Raw genomic sequence first — 14,216 nt, forward strand, 5'->3', positions numbered from 1 at the left:
GGATCCTTGTATTAAGCTTTAATCTAGAGTCCCCCCACAGGTATTCACAACACTTAAACTCAACACAAGTTGTGACTAAACACTCATGACACTCCTCAAAACCTCGAGTCATGAGCACAAAGACTTCTCAGCATCGTTCACCACCTGGCAAGTATGAAGCAAGTGACCAGCATAAACAGTCAAAGCTCATCCTCCATTCACCTGAGAATGTCAGGCTCCTCCTCCTCTATGGTTTTCACCACTGCAGCCGCGTTCCTGCATGGCCCATGCAACCAGCTGCTGCAAAAATGAATCTTTTGAGGTCCCCTACTTCTTCTCCCTACAAATCTACACTAAGCACAGATTCTTATCTTACTCTTTAAGGACCTCACAGATCTAACTTCTTCACCCAGCAGCTCTGAGAGGAATCAGCCAACTCCTTTAACTCAGGTGGCATCTCCATGGCATTGCTGCCCTGACAACCAGCTTCTGCTGTTCATGTCTCTGCACCTCCCTCCACTTTCCCCATTACACATACAGGGCCATGTAATTAGATTTATAAACCCTTTTATGTCAATGCATTTTTAAGGCTTATTTCTGCAAGACAACAAACTTGTCCCTGGTTAAAAACAGGCAAATGGCTACAAACACGTGCCTGGCAAAGAGAAGACAACTCTTCACCATGGCCTTTATCTCATGTGTTGGCTCATCTGCTTGTCTCTTTGGGCTCCTGAACCGCCAGAACAGAAATCACAAACTGTTTCAACAGTACTCAGTCCAGTACAATGAGCTCCCTCTGGTAACTGAAGCATCTGGGTACCACCACAACAAATATTTACAAAAGCAAGAACAGAGATTTATCCTGTTTCCTAAGCAGCAGTAGGAAGAACTAACATTTGGTTATGCTGGTTATCCCTTTGGTATATAATCTGCTGTAGTTATCTGAAGATACAGGTCAATAAGCAGTAGTGTATTTTGGCAGGTATTCCACAAACAGCAGCTACCACTTCAGAGCTTTTATTTTTGTTAGATACAGCCTTGCAAAAGTAGAAAAAGAACCTCTACATATCTATACTAAAAAAGCATTCCCATTAGACTATTTAAAAACAATAGTTTCAAATAGCTTAAAATTAATAGTTTGAAATAATATTTTTTTTTATTTTTCTATCTGCTCAAATGCACATCTTGTACTACAAAATTAAAGAAATATTTCTTGTCTACCAAAGTCCTGCCTAATGAAATGCATTTCTGAGAGAGAAGCAATACCCAGACACCATCAGCACTATACTCTCAGTACCTGTTTCCACAGTGTTTTCTGTTTCTGCTGCCTCCAAACCATCCATACTGTCTTCATCCTCCACTGCAGTTTTTCCTCTACTCCGAGGCCTGCAAACATAAGAAGGAAAAACAATGTTTAGACTGGAGCCACTTTTAAAATTAGGATTGAAATACTTTCATCTTGTGGTATAAATATCAGCACTAAATTATGTACCCATGATTTCAGTCTTGTACGAAGCAGAAGTTTCCTGGCCTTTTTCCCCAGTACAGGTAATGTCCTCAGAAAGGTACACTTGAATCAGCAGTTGGCCCCTTATGTTTCTCTGATTATTTTTAGAAGAAGAATATAATAATGAACTTTCACTGGTCAAACAATAGATTAAATCAGGTGAATTTTAAGATACAAGCACCCAGTTTGCTCAACATAAGGGGAGAGATAAGAGAGAACACTACCCAAAATCTGGCCAGTAGTTACTACAAAAGAGAGACTGATCCATCCAGAGCATCCTTGGAAGAAATTTCTATAGAATAATAATGATGCTAAGGCAATGAAATTGAAACATGTATTATTTTCAGTGAAACAAATATTTTGACACATAAAGTAAAATGTTAGATGACTAGATGTCATCACATTAAAAAAGTCATCACATGAGGACAGCCTGTCAAAACTGGAATACCTGGCAGATTTTTTTCAATTTCAACCAAGGTCTGACGGAAAGCAGGCAGGTTTCTGCTACAAATTCCAGCCTTTTTTCCCTGCCTGCCTCTTCAGCGACTATCATGGTGGGCTGTTGGGAAGCCCAGGCATCCAGATTCCCAGCTGTTCAGCAGCCCATTTGAAAGGGAGCCAAGAGCTTGGCACCTTGCCTCCCAAATTTTCAGGCTACTTGGCAACCTGCCTGGCGTGCTGACAGAAAGCCTGGGAGACCCTGGGAGCTTCTGATTCCAAGTACACAAATTTTGAGCGGTTTGGGGCATCTCAGCAGTTCCAATGTCCCAGAGCTCCCAGGCAACCATTCACCCAACCAACATGCCTTGAATTGGGATGCCAGGCAGGGCAGCACATGGGCACCCCCCTGCTCCTCCCCAAACAAAACTGCTCCAGTTCCTCTTTCACAGAGGCTTCTGAAAGGTTTGGGTTTAGTTCTACACTGGGGAGAAAAGGTTTTGGGGTTTGGGTTTTTTCAAGCTATTAAATCATTCCAAAACCAGCATTTCCTTTTTTTGTACAGCCTGTTATAGCACTCGGATCTATCCAAACTACTTCCGCAGAACTGGATCTGCTACACTCGCTACAAAATAAACTCCATCGTGCAATGCCTTTGGTTCTCTTGGATCAAAGAACTGCACAGAACTGGAACCATCTCTGGAGTCTACACAGGTTGCCCTCCTGCTAGAAGAGGATTGACTGTCTTGGACTGTCTAACATAACAACCCCTTCAAATTGTGCTGGAATCATTTTTGTCTCTGCAAATGAGGAAAAGAAGAATTAAAATGAGGCTCAAAATAAAGTCAGAAAAAAACCCACTCGATTTGCAAAAGAGCTGGGGGGAAGAAGAAAGTGAGAAGAGATGAAGGACAGAAGGACTTTTCTTGACAGCCCTATAAAATTTCTTCAGGATCATGCCGAAAAACATGAACACAGTGGGAACCCAAGGGATTACAAGATTATCTTTTCCCTTGCCTGCTTATCCATAAGCACTGACAACATATCCATAACTCACAAAATAAGAAATAGCTGCCCTAGAGGAGACAGAATCCAGCATCCCCTTCAGTTATTTGCCACTTTACAAGCTTCCCACTGTAGTCTCTTAAAATTCATGTTTCACAAATATTCAAACCAGAATAAACTGCACAGCCACCAGAAGAAACTCTCTTATCCTCTTTCCTTCAGCCACCATATCCAGGGCACAGTGACCAGTGGACTGGCCTGAATGTGGACACATATTTTGGAAGTGGGAAGGACACAAATGTTTCTCACAGCAGCATCTGAGATGGTCACACAGAGTAGAGAGTAGAGCAAGTGAAACATCATTTCCACTGGATAGAACAGGATCTTCCAGCAAGACAGCAAGAAAGGTAACACTCTTATAACACTTAAAAAAACAATGCAGTTAGTAAAAAATCCAAAGCTTACTTGTAATTCTTCACAACATCCTAATATATCAGCCAGCACCAAGGTAAAGGGTGGGAATGCAGGTAAGTGAAATCACTTCCCTTGGTGCAGGAATGCTCAAAAGCTTTACAGAACACAACCAGCTAAGAACAGGGATTATTTCTAAATCCTATCCCAATTATTCTTCTACCAGCTATCCGACTGCAATGAAAAGTTCCAAGCCCATACTAAACAAGGATTCCTTTGAAGTCATCACAAACATCAAATGGTAATTCTGCTTTCTTCACAAGTATCCCTTTTCAGTATTCCCACACATAGCTCTGCAGCTGACACTTGCTGGATAGTTGAAGATGATGACTGTTTATGTTTATTTAATAATTTATATAGAGTTTTAGATTTTCTATTAAAATGACAGTTCATGTATTGAACACTAAAGTACCTCACAAAGCCTTTTTAAACATTTTATTTAAACAAGAGCAATATTCACTCCTTGAACTCCCTATTGCATTTTAGCAACCTATTTAACACCAAGGAAAATCAGAGGTTTCAATTAATTAAACATATTGGTTCTTTCAGCAAAAGATATAACCATGTCTGGTGATTTCTTGCCATTCCCGTCTCCCAAATATTCTACAAAAAGGCGTTATAATGCTGTGCAGGTTTTAAATAAAACTGATTATATCATTAACTTATTTTTGCTAGTTACATTCATTTTCCAAACATCAGAAGAGATTTTATAGCCTACAAATTTATGTTTGGCTTAGACAAAAAAATAATTCAAGTCAGAAAACAGTGAAATATACACTGTACTGACAACTATAATTTAATATTTCCACAGCAAATGCTATTTAAGAAGGCCATATAGCACACCTAATGGTTATAATCAGCATTTGTAATAAGAATGGACTGTTTCATGTTATTTGCATTAAGTTTATAGATTTTCTTTAATAGTTTTATACATAAACTTCTGGCTGGTTTGCATAACACTACATTTTTCTACTGACAAACCCTGTTTATCTTTTATTTTTCTATTTACTTATTCCACTCCCTCTTAAATAGAGTAGGAAAAGCAAGCTGTGCTCTGTTCTTTGCCTGGGACTTGACTACTTCTCAAGTTCAGACTTCTAAAGGAGGATGTGAAAAGGCTGTGGGGGTAAGACAGAGCTGGGACAGCTTTTGCTGCCTTAAAACAATTAAGGAACAACAGCCAGTGACTATTCCCCTTCACTCACACAAAGCCAGACAGGACTGGACTACAACCACTGTACTGGACATTATAACCTCAGTTCTGCTCTACATCTTGGGGGAAGTTCAACCCAACATTTCTTACAAGGAGGGGTAATTATAACATGCTTTTACATTAACGCTGCAGAAACCCCATCAGCCTGTGATGCCAGAAGTATTGAACACAGATGAGCCACATCTCCTACTCCTCTCAAACTCAGAACAAAATGTACAGGCAGGGCCTGACCCATAAGGACTCCACCAGAAAACAATAAATATCAGTCAGTGGGCAGGCAGAGAGCTTGGTACACGCCTGAACTGCTGCCAAAGTCTCTGCCATGGCTTCCTCGTTTGCCTTTTTCCTAAAACAGAGTTCCATTTACAGGGAAAAAACAAAAGCACATCTATTTCTGCTTAAAAGAACAGATCCACTGAGAGAAATATAACTTCTTGAAGTGTTTAAAGCACATTCAGCATTTCATGGAATAAAGTCAACAACAAAGACAAAACTACACTTTTTTATTAATATAGAACTCCAGTTGAATCCAATTACTGTCTAAAATAATTTTACTCATATTTCCATTAAACAGAGTCATTCATCAAAATCCTTTGTGACCTACTCCTAAATTTTTTATCAATTAGCTTTTTTCACTAATGCCTTTCATTAATCTCCATCTTTAAATATACCATAGTAAACAAAAATCACGTAATTCTTCTCTGGGTAAGCAACTAATTAGATTTAGCCCAAAGGGGAATAAAAAGCCCAGAAAAACCTCTTGCAGGGCTCAGCAGAGCATTAAGTACTCCCTCTGCACAGGGGGAAAGCCTTGCTGAGGCTCTCAAAGCCCTGATGACTTCACCAACACTGGGAGATCACCAGGCATCTCAGCAGCTCCTGCTGAATGCACAAGAGCAGCACGATGCACAGTGCTGGGAGAACATGGGCAAGTGTCTTATTCATCTGACACTAATCAGGTACTGCTTCTTTTCTTCTCTTTTCTGTATGATTGGGAGATTTTTTTTTTTGGGGGGGGGTTGTTTTCCATTTTTTGAAGGTCATATCAATAGCACCATAATTGGACAAGTACAATGTAGGTCAAAAGTACATTTTGGACCTTACTCATTCTTTCCACAAAGTGATCAGGAATAAGACCATGGGCCAACATTTCCTGGAGCTACATGAAATGACAGACAAAGCTACTACCCTCAGATGCCTGTCACTGCCAGGCTGCTAGTTTATGATTACCCAGAAGTTACTGCCAAACAGCAGTTTCTGCAAGTCCTCCCTAAGTTGCTATCAACAAAATCATGTGACTGTTCAGACCATCCATCAAAATTACCTTGTTAATCCAGTGCATTTTGTCCCAGGCTTATGAAAACAGGTACATATGAGCCACTCCAGAGCTTCCCCCTCTTTCCCAAATGTTGAAACCTCTACATCATTAAAGGGAGAAACTCCCTCCCTTCCTCTGCTTTGCAAACCATGGAGCAAAATGATGGTACGACATATATAAAACCGGGCCAATAACCTTAAAAGGCAGTGTAACATCTGGGATACAGTAACATCCTAAACCAGCACAGATGTCTTGTAAAATGAACATCTGTCCACAGCCTTACACTGGAAGATGGTACAGGAAAGATTTATAAAAAGGTTCAATTAAGTGCTGCCATCAGCACGGCTAGTAAGGAATCAATGCTCACAGGCACTTTCACAAGTGAAAGCTGTTACCCTCTTTTCAAGAACCTCTTTAACAGGTGTGCAAAAGCTCATGCTCACACTGCTACTGAACCGTAAGTGGTAAGTACAGCTGTAAAAGTTTAACTGTGCTTAAGCAGAAGTTAAAATACCTAAGGTTCAGCTAGTAGCTCCATGTGAAGGGAACCACAGCAAAAATTAATTCAAGAAATATCAATAAGGAAAAGTTTTTTCCCCCTCTCTGAACACTACTTTAGTCTTTATTACTTCTAGCAGTGAGAAAATTTGAAATCAAGTCTGGATAAAATGAAGAACAAGGCTCTGGAAGCAAGGCAGATGTCACATAGTTAGAATTAATTTCAATAGCTCTAAACACTAACAAGCCTAAAATAGGAAAGTCACTACCATATTCATTTCAGCTTCAAACTTAACTCTGATTTAAAAAATTCTTTGCTGGATTTTTTAATTGAACAATCAGTAACAGGTGAAAATAATTTCTGCACTTGTCTCACCCTCCACAATATTTTCTTCTGTACATAGTAAAAGAAGAATGCTACATGTAGTCTTTTCCCATTTACTTTTTATATTAGGTATGCGTATATTAAAGGCTGAGGGATCCTATGTATGGAAGAGATGTGCAACAGACACATCACAAGTGAAAGGTGACTTTTAGTATTACAGAGAAGTGAAAGCCTATAGAAAAACTTTTTTGTTTAGCATCTGCTGAACCAGACTTTAATTACAATATCATAGTACTTGCTCAACCTTCGGTTTCATTACGAAAAGATCTCAAAAATATATTCGATATTGCCTATTAGTCTCCTGGTACAATCAAAGAAAAGTTGTGTTCCTTAATGCTTCTGATTTATAAAGCATAATCTTTTCAGAAATACTACATCAAAGAGAAGTGACCCAGCTTGTGTTTAGAACCAAAACATTGCAACTTCCCATCTTACACCTCCTCTAACCAGTAGCGATCTAAGAGACATTATTCATTCACTCAATGTTACTCATTCACCCAGGCTGCAACATCTTCAGAGCTGAAACTTTCTCACATCTATATTTTATACAGTTACCTCTGAGAGCAATAAACACCTGAAAAAATATTAGAGCCTTTGAGATCAGTGATATCTGAGAAAAAGCATAAAAAGAGCCTACCTCTGCTGGATGATTCTCAGCTAAACTTTCCCAGTACTCCCCTGTCAAAGGGAGATGTGTGAAAGATTTCCTATGCTGCCCAAAGAAATGCAAATAGAAGTCTTTCAAAAATTATTTGGTCACAGATGCATCTTTGCTTTCATTCTGAAGTACAGTCACTGTTTACAAAAAGTAAGCAAATACAAAGGAGACCCACTGATTAATGCAGAGTTCTTGAAGAAATAAGGCTGTCCTGAGAGGTTGGGAGTAAAGTGTCAAAATGAATCTGCATTGCACAGCTGTAACAACTTTAACGCCAAATGAATTAGTATTTTGAAGTAAATGTGAAGTTTGGTTTATCAGTATTTTCAACTTCAACTGTCCTTGCATAATTGTATTGTGGGGGTTCTCAGGCCCATATTTGAGCAAAATTATTTTCCATGGGAGACTTGAGAAAAGGCAAATAGGATGCCCTGCCTGCAGGCACTCATCAGGACTGTCTACTTGAATCAGAGAGGCATAATTACTGTAACAGGCATGTCATCTCACTGTTGGAAAACCTTTATCTCAACTCAATTTTGCAGAAGGCCACCAGATCCAGGAGCCTGAAGCTCTACTCTGTTGGGTGAAGAGGCTGGTCTGGCCAAAGCACCCTTCTGCAGCATTTTGTCTGCTCCTCCCTGGAGTTATTTATAGTTGCTCAGTTTGAGCCTGGAACTGCTCTTTTAAGAGATAAAGCAGATGAAGACTATCACAGCTGAAACACAGCCTTACTAATGAGAAGGCACCAAGTCTTCTTCCCAACTTGTTACCCACTTGTAAACATCCTCAGTGCATTGGGAAGAGAGACAAGAGGGTCAGAGCAGCCAAGGATCAAACCAGGAAGATTCAGTATCATTGATTAACAGTTCATTAACAGTTGTAGGCATATAATGTAATTTTCACATGGGCCCATAGAATGCCCACGAAGTTACAGCTCTGCTACAGCCAGGTAGAGACTGAAACACTGGCATTAGGGCTACTACACTGCAATGTACTCCCACACACCTTGCTGCGATACCACTACATGGGAAAATCTGAGTTTGATGCTAAAGTATGAAGCCAGGTTGCTTCATCTACTTGTATGGATTGTTCAGATCTGGAAACAGTTCAAATACTGGAGTAGAAATCATATAAAATACTTTCAGATCTTTCAGCTTTCTTTTTTTTTACTTTTCAAACTGACTGTTTAGACATCTATAAATTCTATAAACGAAAACTACTTTCCATGAACTATCTGTCAGATTAACCCAGCAATGTACAGCATCAAAAACTGCTACAGGTTTCTTTCTCAAGAACCATCTTCCCACTGATAGGTAGCCTGTACAGTTTTATGCTCTAACACAAAACACTTTACATGCGATTATATATATTTTAGAAAAAAATGCAAAAACCATTTGGATGCAATTACAACCATCCAACACATTATATATCTGCAGTTCTGCACAAACTACATCCTTTATGCATGTTACCAGTGCACTTGGCCATACTCAATAACAAAATGATGCGAAACAACACACCAAAATTGCTGCACTTGCAATATTTTTTAAAACTTTTTCTGGAACCAAATTAGACACCAAGAGCTAAAAGTACAGCCACCTGCATGTTTCCAACCCCAGCGAGTTCTGTTCTGTCAGTTCCACCTGGCTCCAGACTTGGTAATGGCTCTGTTCTTATGATTCCTCCAGACAACAGTTTGTGTTTGGTAAATTTGCTAAATAATGTTTAGCAAGTCCACCCAATGTTTTCACATGTTCTCTTTTGACAGACAAAGGGAATGAAAGGGCAACAGAAAGAGCTGAGAGACCACTGGCATTGTCAAACCCACACACTTCCAACCTTTGCGAGAGTTTCACATGTGCACCTGCCCCATCCAACATGGTACTGGTCCACACTTCTCTGCCCTCTAAGTAAATAAAATTGCACCTGGATATGCTCCTGCACCAAGCACTGCTTTTCCTTATGGGCAGTGTAGGCATCCACTCAGACCCGAACACACGATGTGTTTCTCCATGATGACGACTATGCCAAGTTTTAACTCCTCCAATCTTGTGACAGCCACAATGCCCAGAATTTTTACCCACAGGAGCACCAGCCTCATGTCTTTTTGAAGAATTAGCCATCTCCTTGCTCTTTCATATGCTACAGGGTTTGCCTGCTACTCTCTTCTGAACAAAGGTGTCAATACAATGGTAAGGGCTGTACTTCTCATGTCTGGTGATTTCAAGATCCTGTACATAAAACTGAGCGGATCTGAGTCATCACACATGAGAAACAGCTGCCAAGTACTTGGAACTTGGTGGAAGTTTTGGTCTCTGTGAACAAATTTTTGTAATTTTAGCACCATTAATTAAAAGTCATTTTTAAAGATTTCCTTTTGGAACTTTGCAGTTTGACAGAGTCTTACCACAGGAACATTGTGAAGATTCTCTCTTTTGTTTCCTTAAGGTAAATATTCTCATTGGATATATCAGGTGCAGGTAGAGGCTGTGCTGTCTGTCTTAACACCCAGCCATACACAGTGCAGATACACAAACAACTGAATGATCTAATGCTAAAATTTTACTCAAAAAAAGGGATTCTGTACCCAGCAAGTATAGTCTGCATACTCCAAACATTGCTTTTATTCATCATTAACTCAGCTAGGACACTCAACAAAGGATCCAAATATTCAACATTTATGATAAACTAAACCCCACTCACACAGCATAGTTCTGAGAGGCTTCCAGATCTTCTATCTAACAAAATGCATCAGCCAACTCAGAACATCTCACACTTTCTCATTGAATAAAGCTCAATATCTTTTGCCTCAAGTCAATTTTACTCATGTCTTTACACTTCATAGCAAACATAAGCTGTCCTGGAGATTGCATGGAAAATAATTCTATTTGTTCTTATGTATTTGAAATATATCTGATCCCACTAATATAATGAAAAAAAAATCTGTCTGTCCCTCAGGTGTGTGTTACAGGATTTCCTGAAAAAGGTGTCCATCCACCAGTTTCACCTGAACTTGTGTTTACACAGAATCTGTGGACAACAGTATCAATGTATTTAAGCTTTCATCTTAAACAAGCACTTAAGCTTAAACTACAAGGATCAGGACATGAAAGGAAGGGCAGTACCCAGAGAGATATAAATAACCTGCTTTTATACAACATGCTGGTCTACAACTCATTAGATAGAATTTTCTTTATAATCCTCAAATTAATTGATGGCATGTAAGAAAAGTAGTTCTTGCATGTCAACTACAGTTTGTCATTACCCATCTAAAATGGATTTAGACAGGAAAAAAAATACAACAGAAATGAATGTCATATCACCACATATCTTTTCCATCTGTTAGCACCCTTAGTGCTCCTTATAAAGAAACACATTTTTATTTCAGATAATGTCAACAAGTATTATGAAATATTTCTCTTTCAATAAAACTGCTAAACCTGAGAAAGCTAAAGGGAAAAACACAAGATCTGCTTGCTAATTAAAAATCCATTAAAACTTATTCAGAAGGCTTGGAAAACCTCAGAAAAATAAAAATAGATCTAGGAAGAAAATGGGCAATGGAATCAGATGGGTGTCAGTGTAAATTATTAATTCACAGGAATTGTTTTTCTTTAAACAAAATCATTTGCAAACTAGACGTAAATCCTAAAAGCCAGATCATGGAAACTATTTTTATATCAGAGTAAATAAACTCCTGGAAATACTATTGTGAAATATAAACAACAATACAAGTAGCATAATAACCAATGATCCAAAGCACAAGCACAATACAAATCTTCAAACACACTTAAAAGCTTCTGTATAAACAGGCATATCAATCTCCAGGGGCACAGGTGAGGCAGAAATGCTGCATCCTGCTAACAAAAACATGCCAACACCTTTTTCTCCATCCCTGAAGAGGTTTCTTATAACCTGAAGACACAAATTTGCCTTTTGACAATTACAGACAGGTTACAAAGAGCTCCAAATAATTACAGTAGAGAAATTCTAGACTTGTGTTCAAAGAACTGTTATCATTTTTACTGAAGTCAATGATCATTGCTGTTCACCGATGTTCTCAAAATTTCACCACCTTTTATTTGAGCCTATTACAAACTGGTCCAAGGTGCTATTTTTCCTCCATGCCATTCTTCAGCCCATTAAGATTAAATATATGAATTAATGGTATTTTTAAAAAAGTATTAGTTTTATATTCTTTTTTAATTCTTAGTTCCTCATTCCTTTAATAAAACCTTAAATAAAAGCATGAAAAAAGCTAAGGTAATAAAAAGATGGGTTTTCCAGCACCTGATACAAGAGGAGTTCTACCATCTTACCACCTTCACACCCTCACCCTCCCCAGCACGAGGAGAGATCAGGCTGTGGCAGAACTGCCAGCAAGAGAGTGACTTATTGCTCAGCCTACGTCATACGATACAGGTCAGAGTTATAAACAAAATTGTATCTGTGTCACATGAGAGGGGCACGGACCCAGCAAACCCTGGGACAGCAACTACTACAATGGAAGTCATCCAAGAGGACCAACTGATACCTCCAGGTCAAGTTCCTTTGAGGCCACCATCCAGGGACACACAGGCTGTAAGCTTACCCTATTTACTGCCCTGAAAGCTGCAAAAGGTCCTTGAGTTCTGCAACTTCTCCCTCTTCAGTTCTTCAGATATCCTCAGTTTAAAAAGGCAAGGAAATGGCTTTTTAAGGTAATAGAGAACTGATTCCCAAAATTTATGTTCACTATGGAGAAAAACACCAAAATGTTCGGGATTCAAATGTGCTGACCTAAAGACTTAGAAATAAAGCTAAAACAAAATTTAATTAACACGGATTGAGTTTATACCCAACAAATGAGCTAATTTTCATCCACATCAGTCTCTCTCATTCATTAGAGGTTCACGAGTGTTTGTGCTGGAAGCAGCCAGGGAGAGCAGCAGTGACTGGAAAGAGTTACTACCAAAGAAGGGAAGGGAATAAAGCAAGTGAAGCTTCTTTTGGTGACGGTGCAAGTAATGCTGCCTAAAAGGATTTGGAAATTAAAATCTAAATCCCTCACTTCCTAACTTTTTTTCACAAGCCACCAGAAAAACAAGTAACAAAGATAATCAGAAATGATACTGTAGCTGATTTATAATGGGACTATTTGTATATTTACCTAATCTTTTCTGAGCACAGACCTTCTGGAACAACAGCTTCTTAAGATATTTATACTTTTATTTCAGCTTGCTTTTTACATATACACATATGCTTCTAATTAACATTTACAGCATGAAAATTCAGTTCTACTCACCAGACCACAGAGCCTCAAAAATTATCTTAATCAAACCTTTTAGAAGTTTTTTCAGGTATCAAAAGCTGGCAGAGCAGCTATGAAAGAGCAACACTGGCAACCGCTTGTGAAGGTGACACAGAGAGAGAAGCACATACATGTAACTTAGTGGCCCTAATGCTACTCAGATTTACCCAAGTTCTGTCTTGGCAACACAACAGGACACAGCATGGGCTACTTCACCATTGGGGCACACATAAATTTCACCTTTAAATGCATTACTTTTTGTTTCAGTATTATTTCTGCATAACTTTTTTTTTTTTTGCTGTATTTTTGCTCACTGAAATTTCTCATTAAAGTACCTGAAAGCCTTTACTATGCTAATGAAATAACTACAATTGAGGTATATGCTATGTCCTCGGAACCTTAAAAACCATTTGTCTTTTGCAATCAATGCATTAAAGACTACATTTGAAAAGAATCTTCAAAGGTGTTCAACATTCACCACACCATCCCTGGAAAAGCTGCTACAGGGAGTGCTGTCAAAACCAAAGTCTGCTCACAAATTCACTGGACTCAATGCCAGAATCATTACCCATGCGAGCCCAATAACCGTAACTATCACTCAATAACTGTAATTGACTGATGCCCATCTTCAGAAAGGAACTCACTCTGCCATTCCCTTTGTCATTTGTTCCTCCTTATGAATTCATGCTCATTTCTTTTGTGAACTTCTCTGGTTTCAGTTTTCAAGCCCTGGCTCTTGTTGTCCCTTTCCTTGTTACATAGGGGAGCCTTTAAGAACTCAGTAATTTTTCTGCTAGATATAACATCCATACTCAAATTGCTACTTACTTTTAGGGTTTAAATTCCCCACCCTCCCATAATCAAGCAGACTGAACACCTCTACCTTTCTCCCCAAAGGAACTTTCTCCAAGCTTTCTGTAATCTCTGGCCCATTTCATGACTTTTTGCCAATATTTCAGTCTTTCAGCTGTGGATATCTGAATCACATCGAAATGGCAGAAGTAAATCCCACAATCTCTATGATAAACAGAGCTCCAGTGCACAGCCACAAACATCTCACACTCGAAGTCTCAGGCCAGAAATGCTCCTTTCTGGACTGCAGCCCCATCCCTAAACCTCTACATGGTGACAACATTCCTCTCCTTATTCTGAGGAGCATTTTGTTTAACTGTGCTTAACCCAAATCCCCTTTCTGCCTCTTCCCTATGCTCATCCATGTCATTCCATATACAGCTTTCAACAGCAGTAATTGTTATTAATATTGACTAACACCAGACTTCACTGCTGAAGGACCACCCAAAAAACCCAAAGCAAGGCGATGACAGTTCCCAAAGACAACAAAGTGCTTGGTCAGGCAGGACTTAACCCAATTACTGCAGGCTTTATTCCACTGAATAATTCAAACAAATAGTTTTAATCAGAATATAAAACACTGTTGAGCCCAGCACCTTTAAAGA

The 14,216-nt window shown here is 39.0% G+C and overlaps 1 protein-coding gene across 12 annotated transcripts in view; it reads right to left on the reverse strand.

Annotated features, from left to right (window-relative positions):
- KMT2C (lysine methyltransferase 2C) overlaps nucleotides 1-14,216 on the reverse strand; it is a 193,399-nt gene that overhangs the window by 143,674 nt on the left and 35,509 nt on the right. For all 12 annotated transcript variants that reach the window (XM_071560791.1, XM_071560795.1, XM_071560794.1 and 9 more), the window contains one exon: nucleotides 1,277-1,365. In XM_071560791.1, the coding sequence (XP_071416892.1) occupies nucleotides 1,277-1,365 (89 nt within the window). The remainder of the gene's footprint in view (nucleotides 1-1,276; nucleotides 1,366-14,216) is intronic.

This window comes from Pithys albifrons, chromosome 7 (assembly GCF_047495875.1).
Source record: "Pithys albifrons albifrons isolate INPA30051 chromosome 7, PitAlb_v1, whole genome shotgun sequence".
NCBI classification, from domain to species: Eukaryota; Metazoa; Chordata; class Aves; order Passeriformes; family Thamnophilidae; genus Pithys; species Pithys albifrons.